Here is a 15,735-nt window from a genome sequence, read left to right as displayed (position 1 = left end):
CCAAATCTTGATCAAACTTTGTAGCGAATTCACATCACCCCTCCTTCTGAATATTTATTTCTGGTTCAAAGTTTTATCAGTTAGAAATGTACCAACAACAACGTTAATGTAATCCAACATAGGTTTGTTATTTCTTCATTTGTATAAATATTAAGTAATATCATTTCATACAGTTATTATTCTATGACAGTAAAAGAAACTGTACTGTCAGTTGATTGTACAGTTATTACTAAGTAAATAATACCGTTAATAATTGATATAAACAATAAATATGAAGAAAAATTAAGTTTTCCTATTAATAAAAAAATATATTCATGATAAAATGGTGGATGTCCCCTTAAATAAAATAGCACGACACATTCGCTATAGAGGGCACTAAAATCGGGAGTATAACTAGTTGCCTACCTGTTGGGCGTCATATCCTGCTGCTGTCGGGCTTTGGTCGCCTGTTTATGACGGGATAGGGCAAAGAAGAGCGCCAAAATCGCCTTTAACTTGCCATCTCGTAATTCTTGGGCCGATATGCCGTCGATGCCTTGGATATGGTGAGCATGTAAAGTAGCCAGGCATAGGTTTATATTATCCAGCTGAAAAAGAAAGAGGTATTAGAGAAACACATCACACTTTCATATAATGAGTTGGTGAACAAATATATATTCCTATAAATGCCTAAATGAGCAACAAGGCCTCTCTTACTGATCTATTTTGGCCATTTTTTTTTTAAATATTCGGCTTCAATGGCATTAGTTGTGGATGCGAGTTTGCAATTGTTTATGAAGCTTCTCCAGGTTTCAGGAATGACCTTTATCGCACAATGGCATTGCCCATAATCATTTGTTTTTCAAAAATAGTCCGATTTCGCTTCGTTTCACCAGCGATTCAGAAATGGAAATTTGATTGAAAATATTGTTAGCTGTTATTTCGTGGAGAACCCAAGTTTCAAAATTTTTTTGGTATCCACTCTCAAATGATTTAAATCAGTTTTATAGCCGAGGTTCAATTTTAACATAAAAATTTCCGGGACTGTATTTCCGTTCATGTAAGTACACATCATCATAAAAAATACACCATTTCTGACGAGTCCACGATTCGTTTTTATTTTTCGGAAGTAAAAAACCAAAAATATAACGAAAAATATCTTCTAGAAGCTCTATTTTAAAGCACAATAACTTTTGGTTCATTAAATGAGCGGCAATACTCTGCTACCCATCTTATCCAGAATGTTCTAAGGTATAAGTATTACTAGAAATATTCGACTTTAGAACTACCTGTTATGGAAAACCGAAATTACTTTTCCCCAATTATATATAAAAGGCAATTAATATAAACAAATCCTAGTTGGTATTCTGAAAACTTAAGTTTCACCGTGTTTGCTTAAATATTCAATATCAGAGTAGGTTTCAAGTACAATGTTAAAGAAGACAATCCAATTAAATTTAAATATAGTTATTAGGAACTATTTTTAATTTAAGGTATTATTATATATTTAATTATTTTCCATGATGGAAAACGTTTCTGAAAATAATTATAAATAAAATTCTATATGTAATAAAAAAGTCTAACATTTCTGTGAAATCTTTTTTTAAGGCTTCATTATAAATATATGACCCGTTATGGGTTCTTCATTTAATTCTAAAATCATTACCTCGAACCGCATATGAGGATTATGACGAAATAATAATAGCTTAGAACTTGGTCTGGCAAGGATGCTGACTCTACAATCATTTGGAAATTTAGATTTTTGTCACATTTATCATTTATGGTCATTTAGTGACTAGTAATGTAACGGCATAGGTATGTATATTATATTAATTTATACAATAATACTAACTAACTATTTATACATACTATTTATACACTAATCCTGCTGGGCCATGGTTGTAAATTTGTATTAGTGATTGTTTATAATTGTGCAAAATCCGACAAAGAAAATCATACCAGTCACGCCAGTAATCAGGCTAGGTAAGACCGGATGTCTTTTAGAATGATCTCTAAGTTGATCAATCTTTAGTTAGTAGGCCACGTTAAGTAGTAGATCGAGCCCAGATCATCCCTAGTTTGTAAAAGGAAGCCTCTAAAATATAAATAAACAAGAAACAAGAGGGTATTTCAAAGGAGACAGTGTGCGTGGCTAATTGAACACGGTTTTGCATTGATAAGTGACGAATGATGAAACACAGATCCTTTACTACACACCAAAATCAATAAATAAAATCGCCAGCTGATATAATTCTAATTTAAATATCACTAATACATGATAATGAAGTCTGCATATGTTTAATGACTGTGATAATAACAAGAAAAACTAAAGAACAACTTCATTATGGATAATGCAAACTATCTACAAATAAACGTAGAGGAATAGACATGGGATAATTATTAAAATGAATTCAGAAGAATCTCTTTTGGTATTTCTGGTGTCTCGATTAGTATTCCACACATATCGTTAAAGAATTGTTATGATGAATAGCATTATTATATAATACGTTATGTATGAATTTGTACGAGATGACCTAGAGATATAGAGAAGCCTTTTAAGGGCACTTCTCACACACGGACATTTGAATAACAGAGATGGTAAACTGTTTTTATTTGAAATATTTTTAACAAAAATATTGAACCGACTTGAAAAAATAAATAAGCAACTCAATAAAAATTTAAAAAATAATCACACTTAGATTTTTAACACAAAAAAAGTTTTAAAATAAAATATGTACATAACAATAGTGTAATATCTGAATAAAAATAAACAAAAAATCTTATTGAACCTATCTACTACCCGTGTTTTATATTCTACTATATACATACAATTTAGCTTAATACCTACCTGAAATTATTTATCTGTTTGCAATATTATTTTAACTACTACCAACTGATCATTTTGAAGGAATTGAACTGAACGCTCTAATCACTACACCATAGAAGCAGTTGCCTGAAATATTTCTACGGATTCTTATATGATATCGTTAGTGTTTAAAAAGCAAACTGAGCGGCCTTTGCACGGGACGACTTCCGGTCTTCCATTACATTAGTTCAGTAATACCAATATACACAGATATCTGATTATTTTAGATAAAAAACTATGTGAAAACTTTGTACGTGCCTTTGAAATTTGGGGTTTTATCTCGATTTCTCCGTTTCCCCCCATCAGATTCTGACTTGGTTCCAATGGGACCACCTCAGAAGTGCACTCTTTCGAATAAAAAAAGAATTTTGAAAATTGGTCCGTAATTGACGGAGAAATTGGTGAACATACATAAAAAATATATAGTCGAATATAGAACCTCCTCCTTTTTTGAAGTCGGTTAAAAAGTAGTTTAGAGTCAACTTAGGCTGTGTTACCTTATTGGTTGTATTTTTATTATGAAGCATTGATTGTGACCAAATTTACCTATGTACTTTCTTCATATTTAATTTTGTGTAACTAATGAAAAGAAAGAATTGTTCTGCTTATATTCTGTTGTGTACAAATAGTATATCTACAAACAGTTTGTGTATTTGATCGTTTGCAAATTAAAAGACAAGAGTCTAATTCTGGAGAATCATGGCATGGGCAGAAGAATTTTTATATGCAACGTTGCCAGGTATTGCAAATTATAAGTACATCTGAAGAATATAATATAAATAGCTTAGATTACTTTGAATTCTCAAATTAACCTAATATAAGACTCAAGTTAAAATTTTTCGGTAGATAAAAAATGAAATACAAAGAAGCTCTTATAAATACCTTCCATTTAAAAATAATTTTGTTCAATAATCAAAGTTATTGTTCTATTATATTATATTATATATATATATATATATATATATATATATATATATATATATATATATATATATATATATAATATATAATACAAATTAACCTAAAGTTTTCTATATATTATTCCTATATTATTTAACCTTTTATAAACTTATTTCGTTTTAAAAGGAAAATAAAACAATATGTAAGGTAACATGTATAATGTATGTATCAAAGTATAATAACGCTAGCATCCGTTTATCTTTAAAATTAATATATCTTACTCGGCATTAAAATATCGCCATTGCTTCTTCATCAGATCTGTTCGATATGAAAAAACAGCATGGAATACAATTCAAATCGATATGCATTATATCGTAGAATTAAGTAAGATTAAGTAAGAATTACATGTGTCGGATCTGCCTGTATACAATCATGGCGATCTCCTTTAACATTTCATGTTGTCCTTCATTCATTATAATTAACCTAAAATGGCATAAAGTGGCATATATAACACATCCCGTATTTTTGACCTCATTTACCCACCCTTCGATACGTAGCCTCATTTTTATGCTTTGTACATGTAGAATTCAATCGGTTCGCTTGCTGAATATTAACCTTTTGATTAAAAATCTTTATGAGTCAATAAATCTAATCTTTCCTAATTACTTCGGGCTTCTCCAAAATATCTATTACAGTATCCGTTCAAATTTTACCAGCTAGTTTGGCTACAATCCTAATTTTATCTGATTGTAATAACTCTTGCCCTTCGGTACATTCTTATAAATTCCTGGTATGGCAAGTCGTAATATTTCTACCATAATAGGAACCTCGAACCTTAAGAAATCAGGATTTAGTTGTACTTTCAATATAATCTTCCCAGGCATTAATATTTTCAAGCGAGCCAAACTTTAATTTTTCTGTTCAATTTTAATATTGCGGAATGACTCTATGTGGTCAATGGGCTGTATGTATGTTCACATAAAGGACAAGTCGTATCCAATTTTTAAGATTCATATTTATTTATATAGTTGATGGCAATAACTAATTTTTTGGATAAAATTACATCATTATAAGAGTGTTACATAAACTGTAACACTGAAATTAAAATGATCTAATTCGCCCCCAATAAATCCCCAACGATCTCCACCAATTCTATTATCAACGCGCGCCTTTGAACTAGGTGCAAATTGGGAATTTCCCTAATTTGGAGCGTATCCTATAGTGATTTATGTTACACAGCCAGCCACATTGATCCTATAGTGCAAAATTAGAGCTCGAAAAAGAGATCTGTCCTGTACCGCATCACGAAAATCTAATTAGCAGTTATTTTGGAATAGGATTCAGTTGTCAGATGGGTTTGGAATATATTTAGGAAATCAGATTTATTTATTATTGGATAGCAATAATAAACATTTAAAACTCACTTTTATTTTATTAATTATCTCACATTAACCAAACAAACTGTTAGTGCCATATTAGTACGCTATTCCAGAACATTTTCCCTATTTTTAGTCGACTTCGAAAAAGGACGAGGTTCTATGTTCAGCTATATATATATATTTTAATTCATATATTACAACCAGAATGTTTAGAGTCAAACAAGAAGAAGCTTACTCTACAATAATATAATCTAAAGTAAGTGTACCACAAGGGAGTGTACTGGGACCAATGCTTTACCTACTCTAAACTTGTAATACACCACAAACGGAAAATATTACCATGGCTACCTTTGCTGATGATACTGCGATTATAGCTGCCGGAGACAATAGTGAAGAAGTCTCACGAAAATTACAACAGGTAAGTGATAATATAAATAATTGGGCACAAGTTTGGAAAATAAGAATTAATGAAAGTAAATCTGTACATGTGCAGTTCACCTATAAACAGACCGTACAAGTACCCATAGCATTATATAATACTATCATTCCATATAGCAACAACGCTAAATATCTCGGAATGAATCTTGATGCAAAACTTTGCTGGACAACAGGAACATATAAAGCAGAAAAGAAAAGAACTGGAATTGAAATATAGGAAAATGTACTGGCTAATTGGAAGAAAATCACATAAATTGCTATTATAAGAAGCAAATGCTAAAATCTATATGGACATACGGAGTTCCATTATGAGGATGTTCTGCAAAGAGTAACATAAATCAAATACAAATTTTTCAGAACAAAGTCCTGAGAGGTATTGTGGGTGCACCCAAATACTATAGGACTGATTACCTACTTCGAAACCTTCAGATACCCACAGTCAGTCAAGAAATCTGTTCTGTTCATTGACGTGGCAATTGAGAAGAAAATGGACTTTATTGCTCATTATCAATTTAGACGAAAAATCTTCAATTTCACCAGACAACCTTAGGATTGCATTACTGTACTTAACTCGTTGATCAGGATCTCTGGGTAGCAATTTTGGGACTAATTTAATTTTGTACAGGAACATTTTCAAATCAGTAAACTGCGCGCGGAAATGTAAAACTGGGAGCTACGTCTCCGAATTGATGTTTCTGGAGACTCTTTAAGAGTATTGCGTATCTGAACTACACTTTCAGCGTTACGAGATGTCCGATGTCCCGGTTCGAGGTCTGTCTGCTGTGGTACCGTACTGTCGAAAATTCGCATGTAAACGATAAATTGTGGTTTTGTCAGGCACTAGACGGTTAGGATATCTTTGACGCAATTTCCACTGAGTGGCAATAATGGAACGATTATGTTGAATAAATATTGTCGCTATATCTGCTCGTTATTGTGGCGTATATTTATCCATAATATAATTTGGACGTCTACACAACACAATGGTTAAAGCGAAACTGAGCTAAACCTCACATAACCAAGATGACAGACAATAAAAATGGTAGCGGACTTTTGCCGTCTATCGTCATTCATTATATGAATTTCTTACTATGACTGGAATATTGCTGCCAAACGCTGCCGTATTCCAAGGTGATAATGCGCATATACACACAGCCAAACAGATAGAATCTTCGTTTGAGGAGCATCAAAATAACATCAAACATCTTCCCTTGTCAGTACAATAATCAGACCTCAACAAAATTGAATCGTTATGGGGAGTTTTAGAGCAGAGTATTTCCATCCATATATTTCCATCTCCATCAACATTGAAACAATTTGTGGATGCTTTAGTACAAGAATAGGGCAACAATCCGTTGTAGACTATTAAGGTATTATTAAGATATTGAGATATTCAAGCTATTTTAAGAGCAAATGTTGGTTCAATACCTTATTAATGAAAACATTGTGTGTAGGGTGTATTCAAAATCGTAAATTTCAAAATACTCGATTACCCCTGGATTCTAATATTTGATTTTTATTTATAGAATGATAATAATAATTACATGAAACATAACAAACAGAACTAACGATGTATTTGTAATCATGACAATACCTAAAGGAAAATCGCATAATAAAATTAAAAAAAACAAGTATCGGAGCTTTCGAGCAACGTTCGGGTCAAAGGAGGCCGTGGAAAGACCGATTATGCAACACAACCGAAAAAAATGCGGTACACTTCGATTATGCAAAGCCGTCTTATTATGCAAATGTTTCAGATTAACTCACAGATATATTTAAGCGTAACTTTTTTGTATGCTGGTCCATTTGGACGGAAAAAGGTTGTGCCCTGTGTATTTTTGGTATGCCAATGAGATATAATTCATCGATAACTCTGAAAAGATGATAATTTTTTTTAATTATTACTTTAGTTGTTCAATAATCTGTCCAATAGACAACAAGCATATTTTATGGTACTTACGTATATGAATATCAAACCGCATAACTGATGCAGTCTTAATATTTCATGATCACTCATTTTAATGATTAAATTTAAATTAACACAGAGGAAGCTGTAGTTTAAGCAAATAGTTTCTCCATTCACCCTACTATCTAGCTCCAATTCTTAGTGACTAGTTTTTGACTAAGATTTTAGTAAAAATATTTTTTTTGTTCTGGTTTAAAATCATGCGGTGGAATGCATGACGCATATCTTGTTACGGAGACTTGCCCTGGAGTGACAAGTTGGACCGGGTTATGTGGGACAGCCTCTGGGCTTACCAGTGTTGACTACTGTTAATGCATTAAATTTGGGGATATGGCACCCGCTGATCGGGCACTCGTTATTGGGCACGAGGACCCGGCGATTCTATTGATTCGCGAACTTAAGTTAACACACGACTGGATACTGTCGTATGGGGGCAAAATTATGACTGCAGCGACGTATGAGGTCGTTTCAGTCTGGAAAAGGGAGAGGAGGTTAGCGGTGACGCGGTGCTTAGCTCCCAGCATGTCTATCAGCTCGCGAACAAGCGCGTTTTCAGAAGAACTTGAGCTGAGTTGTTGTTTGTGGAATGATTGAGATATGAAGTGCTTGATTTCTGGAGTGTCAATTTCCCTATGAATTTGATTAATTCTGACAAACCATGGAGCGTTAGAGATTCTCCTGAGAAGCTTGTTTTGGAAAATTCGAGGCCTTTTCACCTGGTTTAGTGTAACAAACTTGAAGTAGACGTTAGATCCGCAGAGGAGTACGGACCGAATTAACATCTTGTAAAATAAGCATTTGATGGAGATGGGGAGTCTGCTAGAAAAATAGATAAGAGAACATAGCAGGTTTGCTATTCCCGAACCTTTCTGGATTACGTCCTGGATTTGCGAACGCCAACCGAACCGTGAAGTGGAGACTAGATACGTGACGTTATCCAGACATGAAATTGTTGTGGTGTCGATCTTAAGTTGTGAGACGTGCAGTGCGTAACGCTTCTTGTGGAAAAAGATGGTCTGGGTTTCAGGTGGTTGATTTACAACCTCCAGAATTTGAACCACTTGACCGCATGATCGTGTCGCTTCTGTAAACGTTCTTGAATTGCAAACTCGAATCTGGAGCAGAAAGCAGCGTCATCAGCATAAAATGATAAAAAATATATCATAAGAACTCGTTATATTAAGTAACCCATGTGTCAGAAACGCACGACCATCTGGACATGCAACATACAATTATGGGGCATAGCAAGCAACAGCAATATAGAAATATTGGAAAAGTTTCAAAGCAAGGTTTTAACGAACACTCTCAACATTTCTCAAAGCACCAGTATGTATATTTATCTGGAAATAATACATTATAACATAAAGTACCTGGGAAGTCAGCAAACGAAATAAAAGCCTATATACATATATCACTGCTACCAGTAATATCTAAGGTTTTTGAAAAACTTCTGTTGAAAAGAATAAAACCGATCATAGAGAGAAAAAACCTAATACCAACATACCAGTTTGGGTTTACTAACAAGCACTCAACAATTGACCAGGTCCACAGAATAACAGATGTTATTGAAAAAGCCTACGAATGTAAAAAAGTATGCTCAGCTATATTTTTAGATGTAGCACAAGCTTTCGATAAGGTTTGGCATGAAGGCCTTATTCATAAACTATAAAAAATGCTACCAAAACAACACACCGAACTATTAAAATCATTCATTACAACCAGAATGTTTAGACTCAAACAAGAAGAAGCTTACTCTACAATAAAATAATCTAAAGCAGGTGTACCACAAGGAAATACGATGGCTACATTTGCTGATGATACTGCGATTATAGCTGTCGGAGACAATAGTGAAGAAGCCTCACGAAAATTACAACAGGCAAGTGACAATATAAATAATTGGACACAAGCTTGGAAAATAAAAATTAATGAAAGTAAATCTGTACATGTGCAGTTCACCTATAAACAGACCGTACAAGTACCCATAGCATTATATAATACTATCATTCCAAATAGCAACTATGCTAAATATCTCGGAATGAATCTCGATGCAAAACTTCGTTGAAGAACAGGAACATATAAAGCAGAAAAGAAAAGAACTGGAATTGAAATATAGGAAAATGTACTGGCTAATTGGAAGAAAATCACAATTATCAGTACATAATAAATTGCTATTATATAAGCAAATGCTAAAACCTATATGGACATAGGGAGTTCAATTATGGGGATGTTCTGCAAAGAGTAACATAAATAAAATACAAATTTTTCAGAACAAAGTCCTGAGATATTGTGGGTGCACCCAAATACTATAGGACTGATTATCTACATCGAGATCTTCAGATACCCACAGTCAGTCAAGAAATCAAGAGAATTGCAAGGGGGCATGAGGAAAGACTCCATTCTCACACGAATGTTGAAATATTCACCAGAACAGGACACAGACTGGAAAGGATCAAACCATCTGATCTTCTGTAGTGTTGTATAGTGAGGTGGATATATTAAACAATTCAGCAGTGACATGTATAAACATTATTTCATCAGAGACTGAGATTGGGCCGATGGGTCCTAGTTATATACCTAGATTTAAGTTATCATGAAGACAAATTCTAGATTAGACGGAAACGACTAGTAACAATATATTAATTAAATAATAAAAAAATAAACAAAAAACATAAAGTATTAGAGAAGACTTGCGCAACATACAAAAGCACGTGAGCCTCTAGAGATGCAATATCCCTAGTCTTAACAATATATTCATGTAGATTGGAACTATACCCACATATAGAAGCTCATTAAAAAAACAAAAACAACAACAGTCTGGAAGATGGATAACAGTAGGTTACTGATCTGAAACAGTTTACTATGGTGGAGAATAGAGAAGGGAAAACGAAATTAATTAAGAAATATAAGGAACAAGTGGTCATCAAGGCAAATACGTCAAGATTACTATTTACTTGTTAAGGTTGCTAGGATTATTTGATGAAGGAATAGTTAAAGATCAAAACGTTCATGTAAATATTGCTTATATGTAATAATTAAATTTTCAAATGCAACATTTTTTGAATTACATAATAACAAATACATGTACTCTCAAATCGTAAGCAGTGTTATGAAAGATTGACCAACATTAAAATATTTACCAATTTACAGAAATATTATGAAACAAAATTGCCCACTTTTACTTTATTTATTATTTAATAGATAGCTGTACTTGCATAAGGTACATACTTACAAGTTTTAATTCAGTTCATGATAGTGTCTCAGTGCGTTAAGATATAACTACGAGATGTTCTTAATAAATTGTTATAACTATGGTTGAATATGGAGAAATGCAAAAATAAATATTATCAGCCCAGAAATATTTATACCTGTAAACCAATATTATCCAAAAATTCAGACAATATTTAAAATAAGTTACTAAAAACACTAGAAATTTGAAGGATTTTAGGGTTTTTTTCGTATTCTCAAAGTTTAACCCTTTAAGAATAGGTTCTTAAGAGAATTTTTCAAAATTTAAATTATTTTGGGGGATATAGTTGATTTACAATAAGGCGGCATCTAAAAGAGAAACTTTAAGCGCGTCTTTGTAGTACTAAGTTTAAGTTTAAGTACGTCTAAGTACTTTTGTCGAGATGATTAACAAGTTCTACTGAACCGATTTATTTGAAATTAGGTGTGAACCTTCTTAGCGTGAGTTCATTAAAAATTTTTTTTAAATATTTTAATACGGGACTGCCTGTTGATTTATATATATATATATATATATATATATATATATATATATATATATATATATATATATATATATATATATATAATTGATTAATATTGCACTGATTTATTTTGATTAATTTTGATACTCCATTTTTTTGTCCAGCATTGTGTTTCGGCAACAGTTCTTTGTAGCTTTTCGTTTGATTCAGTGTTGTTATCTCCTCTATTAATGGCTAAGATTGCAGTGCTATCTACAAATATGGCAACATTTTCATTGAAAGTAGGCAAGTTCCCAGTGTACAGCAGGTAAAGGACCAATACCCTTCCCTGTGGTACACTTGCTTGTATTTTTATCATGTTAGAATAGGCATCTTCTTATTTAATTCACCGGTCAGTTATTTGACTCTAAAATATTTGCCAAACTACTCGAAAAACTCGCCAAACTTTATCGAAAGCTTGAGCAACATCTAAAAATATTGTAGAACAAATTTTATTTTCTTCTAGTGATTCTTATATGATATCAGTAATTCTGTAAACCTGATTAATCGTGGACTGTTGTTTTCTGACATCAAATTGCTGTTCCGGAATAGCACGCTTTTCCCCAATGATTGATTTTATCCTTTTCAATACAAGTTTTTCAAATATTTTGGACATTTGTCGGCAACAGTGATATTGACCGGTATGATTGTTTCATAAGGTGGCTTTCCTGGTTTAGGAATCAGGATTACTTCGTTACCTTCTACAGTTGTTGTACTTATTGTGGTCTGAATGAAACATTTATTAGATTGTTGACTTTAATTAGTACTTTTCTTGGAACTTGGAAGTTCCAAGTTGCTGGTAATAAGGTCAAAACTACGAACTTTTTGGCCTAAAATTATTTTTTATTTCTTTTTTAACTTCAGTTAGAATAATGAATGGAATGTTACAATATACTATAATGATTTAAAATCATCCACTATATGGAGTTCAGACATTTTCTCGAGGCAATCTGTAAATCTTGTATAGGCCCTTTTAGGTCTCTGATAGCTCTCCACAGCGAATACTTAGCACTAGCACTATTAGCAAGTCTACGCAGTAATTTACTCATTCCATATCTCAGTTGGGATATAAGATTATTCAACTTAATTTTATCTTGCTTAAAGAAGCAAAATATGGCGAAAATAACATAGAACCTCCATTTTTAAAGCGCAATAATTGTTAACGTTCAAATTTGTATTATTAGAGTTAAGCAACTTCAAAAGCTATTGAGTAAGGAAGTCATTCTTAGTCAATTAGGAAAACCCAAAATTACTTATTCCCAATCTAATATACGATTTCAATCGGACATTTCGATAAACCTCGTAAACAAGTACGATGTCAAACGTACACCAACAGTACACCAATCACAATGAGACATTCCAAGTGGCCCTCAATGTTTATCCTTCGATATGAATGAATATAAATGGTTCGAAGCGTACCAATTTAAATTCAATCAACGGGCGTCAGATTTAGTTTTGATTTCGTATTATGATTGTGTCTGCGTCATCGAGAGAAGATCGACAGTACGCTGAGAATGAAAATATACTGCTCGATACGTCATTATAGTCGATATTATGCACGTTTCTATTTGTCTTGGTTGGAAATCTAAATAACCAGTAATGAAGAATGAATGGGGAATGTATAAGCGGCCGATATTCAGAACGGGATTCTAACGGTTGTAAAATTAAGTATAATAATGGGTAATAAGAGGTATTGTTATTTTTTTTCTTACGTCATGCGTTATACTAAGATTGTGAATTAATTTTTAAGGATTCAGAGGCATAAATGTGGCTCTATTTTGGCATACTGTTTTAAAAATTGTTCTGTACGATACTTACATAAACCGCATGTGGTTGGAGGAAATTTGTCACAGAAACCGTTAGTAGAAAGCTTACGATAGCTGCAAAATATCGAAAAGACCTTAAGGGTAATTGATTTTTGTGTAGTTTTCTATTTGGAGAATTTATGTATTCTCAAAAAAATGAAATAACAATGAGAAATTAAAATGTAAGGTTGTCGTCGCCTCTACTTTCTATTCAGGATCTGCCTGTAAGGGTACACACAAACACAAACAACAACAAACTCACCATTTCGTGTTAATTAATTAATACAAGAAAATATGTTCTACACGTACATTAGATTCTTGAAATATACGTATAATTTACAAGAACTGGCAACGTGGAAAATGACATTTTATTGCGAACAACATCGAATACTTAAATACTGTCTGTTGATATTAGTACTTTTAGTATTTTTATTCTAAAAAATAAAGTTATTGTAAAGATGCTTCAATAAAGCCATGCATTTTTATACATACAGTACTTTTTTTTTCATAACAGCATTCGTCAAGAATCCGATAGTGCCAAATCTGTGTCAACTACTACTAGTTCAACGAAAGATGTCCAACACAATTTCGCAGAAATGAATTGTCCTGTTTATTTTTTTAAATATTAGTATAACGGTAAGATCGTTAAAAATCTATAACTGTTTTTATTTATTTTTAGTTCATTAAGACTTGCCATTAAAACAAAGATCATTAATATTTTGCGGAACCTTTTGTTATAGAAATAATTATTGAATTATTGTTATGTAATTGAAGGTGAACTTTAATCCTTGTAAAAATATACAGCCAACATGATTTTGTGTAATAATAAATCTTCTTTCCCATAACAGAAATATATAGTAATTCATTTGTTAAAGTAATAATTAATACTGAAACGATTGTCAACGAAAATGTGGGAATTCTTCCTTAAATACACAGAGTAATAACGAAAATTGCTTTTTAAATAGTTTTAACCAATTCCTGTGTCATTTGGTACGCTCATATTATGTAGAATTTTTCTTCGGTTACCAAAAAATAAATTGACAAAAGATATTTTCGTTGGGCCTCTTATTCATAAATTGATATACGATCTGAACTTCAAAGGAACGATGAGTACAAATAAAAAGAAGGCTAGGATATCTTTTAAAGAGGCTGGGACCAAGTATTTGGCCAATGTATCAATTATTTGTAGCTAATATGATAGAATGTAGCAACATTATTGATTGTTTTAATGCGTCTTAGAATTACTTGTTGCTTAACTATCTTGGCTTTTTCCGTCAAAAATTGTGGAAACGATACGATCAGGATACAAAAGAGATGAAACTCTGGAATAATAGAAACGACATTACTGTTGATCACATCACAAAAAACAAAAATGTGCGATGTTAGATAAAACTACGCAAGAAACTTTACAGAGAAAAGTTATAGGAAATATTTGCATTTTAGTTATTGTATTTAATGTTATTGTATAAAAAATTGTAACTAAAACTTTTTTATTTTGCTGAAATATAAGAATGGATGTCAAATACGGTTTTAACATTCAAAAATACATGAAATTTTATTGGCCTGTGATATTTTAAATAAACACAGATTTGAAGGCGTGTTAATGAAGTTAATTGTCATTAGCTATTCATAATGGCAAGTTGATTTTTTTCACTCTGGACACTAATTGATTATGAATGAACTGGCAGTGATCAATCACTAGTCGATTAGCTTTGACTTGTTTCTAAGCAGATTCATTAGCTTATTAGCTTATTAACTTTTATATGTTCGGATGCTACTGCAATTTTACAAAAATAATATTTCGTTGTCAAGTAAATAATATTAAAGATCCAAGTTTTTTTTTATTAAATGAAAGCCTTGATGAAAAGCTTCATATATAATCCTTACAATTGATGGTAGTACTTATTCAATGAAGCCATAATTTAGTATATTTGGAAGTTAATAGTCTACAGGACATTCAAAATATGAAGGTAGTTAATCATTTGTACAGTAAAAAGATATTGCACCTTGAACATGTAAAATCCAGAGGGTCATTTTTATGATATTTTGCATTTTTACTTCTATTATAGTTTTATTATTCTAGAATTTTTTTTATGTTAAAGTTGTGCTCGCTCTGGTAGGTTAATCGATGAAATTCTTTCAGATATAAAGATAAATTGATAATACTTAATCTTACGACATCGTCATGGAGCCATACATTGACCATGAATTAATTTTAAACTATTAAAATAAAATTTGATGCGAAAAAAGACTCGATACTTATGTTTCAGATAAATTAACAGTAAAACATTTTGTAGACTGACTTTCCATTGGTAAAAATCGAGTCATTTTTGTACATGGACATGAAAGTGAATACTTTATGACAATAAGATCACAGTTGAAGTCTGCCCTAACTTGATAAATGATTGCAAGACCTATATTGAGGCTAAGGAAGGATATGCTATCTAAATATCTGGTGGGTTTCTTTGCAAAACCCTATTATTCTGCACAGAGGCTTATGCTTGAGGAGGGAAAGAATACTAACTGCCTTGCAGATATGTCAAATACATAAACACATTTTTAGAAAGATGTATACAGGTAATAATAGAACAAACTAAGAATGAATATATTAATATCAAAATGACTTTACAAGGAAACACTGTACACTGTACCG

At 32.1% G+C, this 15,735-nt stretch overlaps 1 protein-coding gene and 1 long non-coding RNA gene across 5 annotated transcripts in view; one reads left to right on the top strand and one right to left on the bottom strand.

The window, feature by feature from the left end:
• Nucleotides 1–15,735, bottom strand: part of sick (sickie) — a 307,284-nt gene that overhangs the window by 149,744 nt on the left and 141,805 nt on the right. For all 4 annotated transcript variants that reach the window (XM_076404304.1, XM_076404305.1, XM_076404306.1 and 1 more), the window contains one exon: nucleotides 406–587. In XM_076404304.1, the coding sequence (XP_076260419.1) occupies nucleotides 406–587 (182 nt within the window). The remainder of the gene's footprint in view (nucleotides 1–405; nucleotides 588–15,735) is intronic.
• Nucleotides 1–15,735, top strand: part of LOC143196559 (uncharacterized) — a 126,123-nt gene that overhangs the window by 88,308 nt on the left and 22,080 nt on the right. The window lies entirely within an intron of this gene.

Source organism: Rhynchophorus ferrugineus, unplaced genomic scaffold (assembly GCF_030347505.1).
Source record: "Rhynchophorus ferrugineus isolate W39M unplaced genomic scaffold, kcgeb_rfMv2 rfM4, whole genome shotgun sequence".
Lineage (NCBI taxonomy): Eukaryota > Metazoa > Arthropoda > Insecta > Coleoptera > Curculionidae > Rhynchophorus > Rhynchophorus ferrugineus.
Note: the sequence above shows the minus strand (reverse complement) of the source record. Positions and strands in the feature narration are given on the sequence as shown.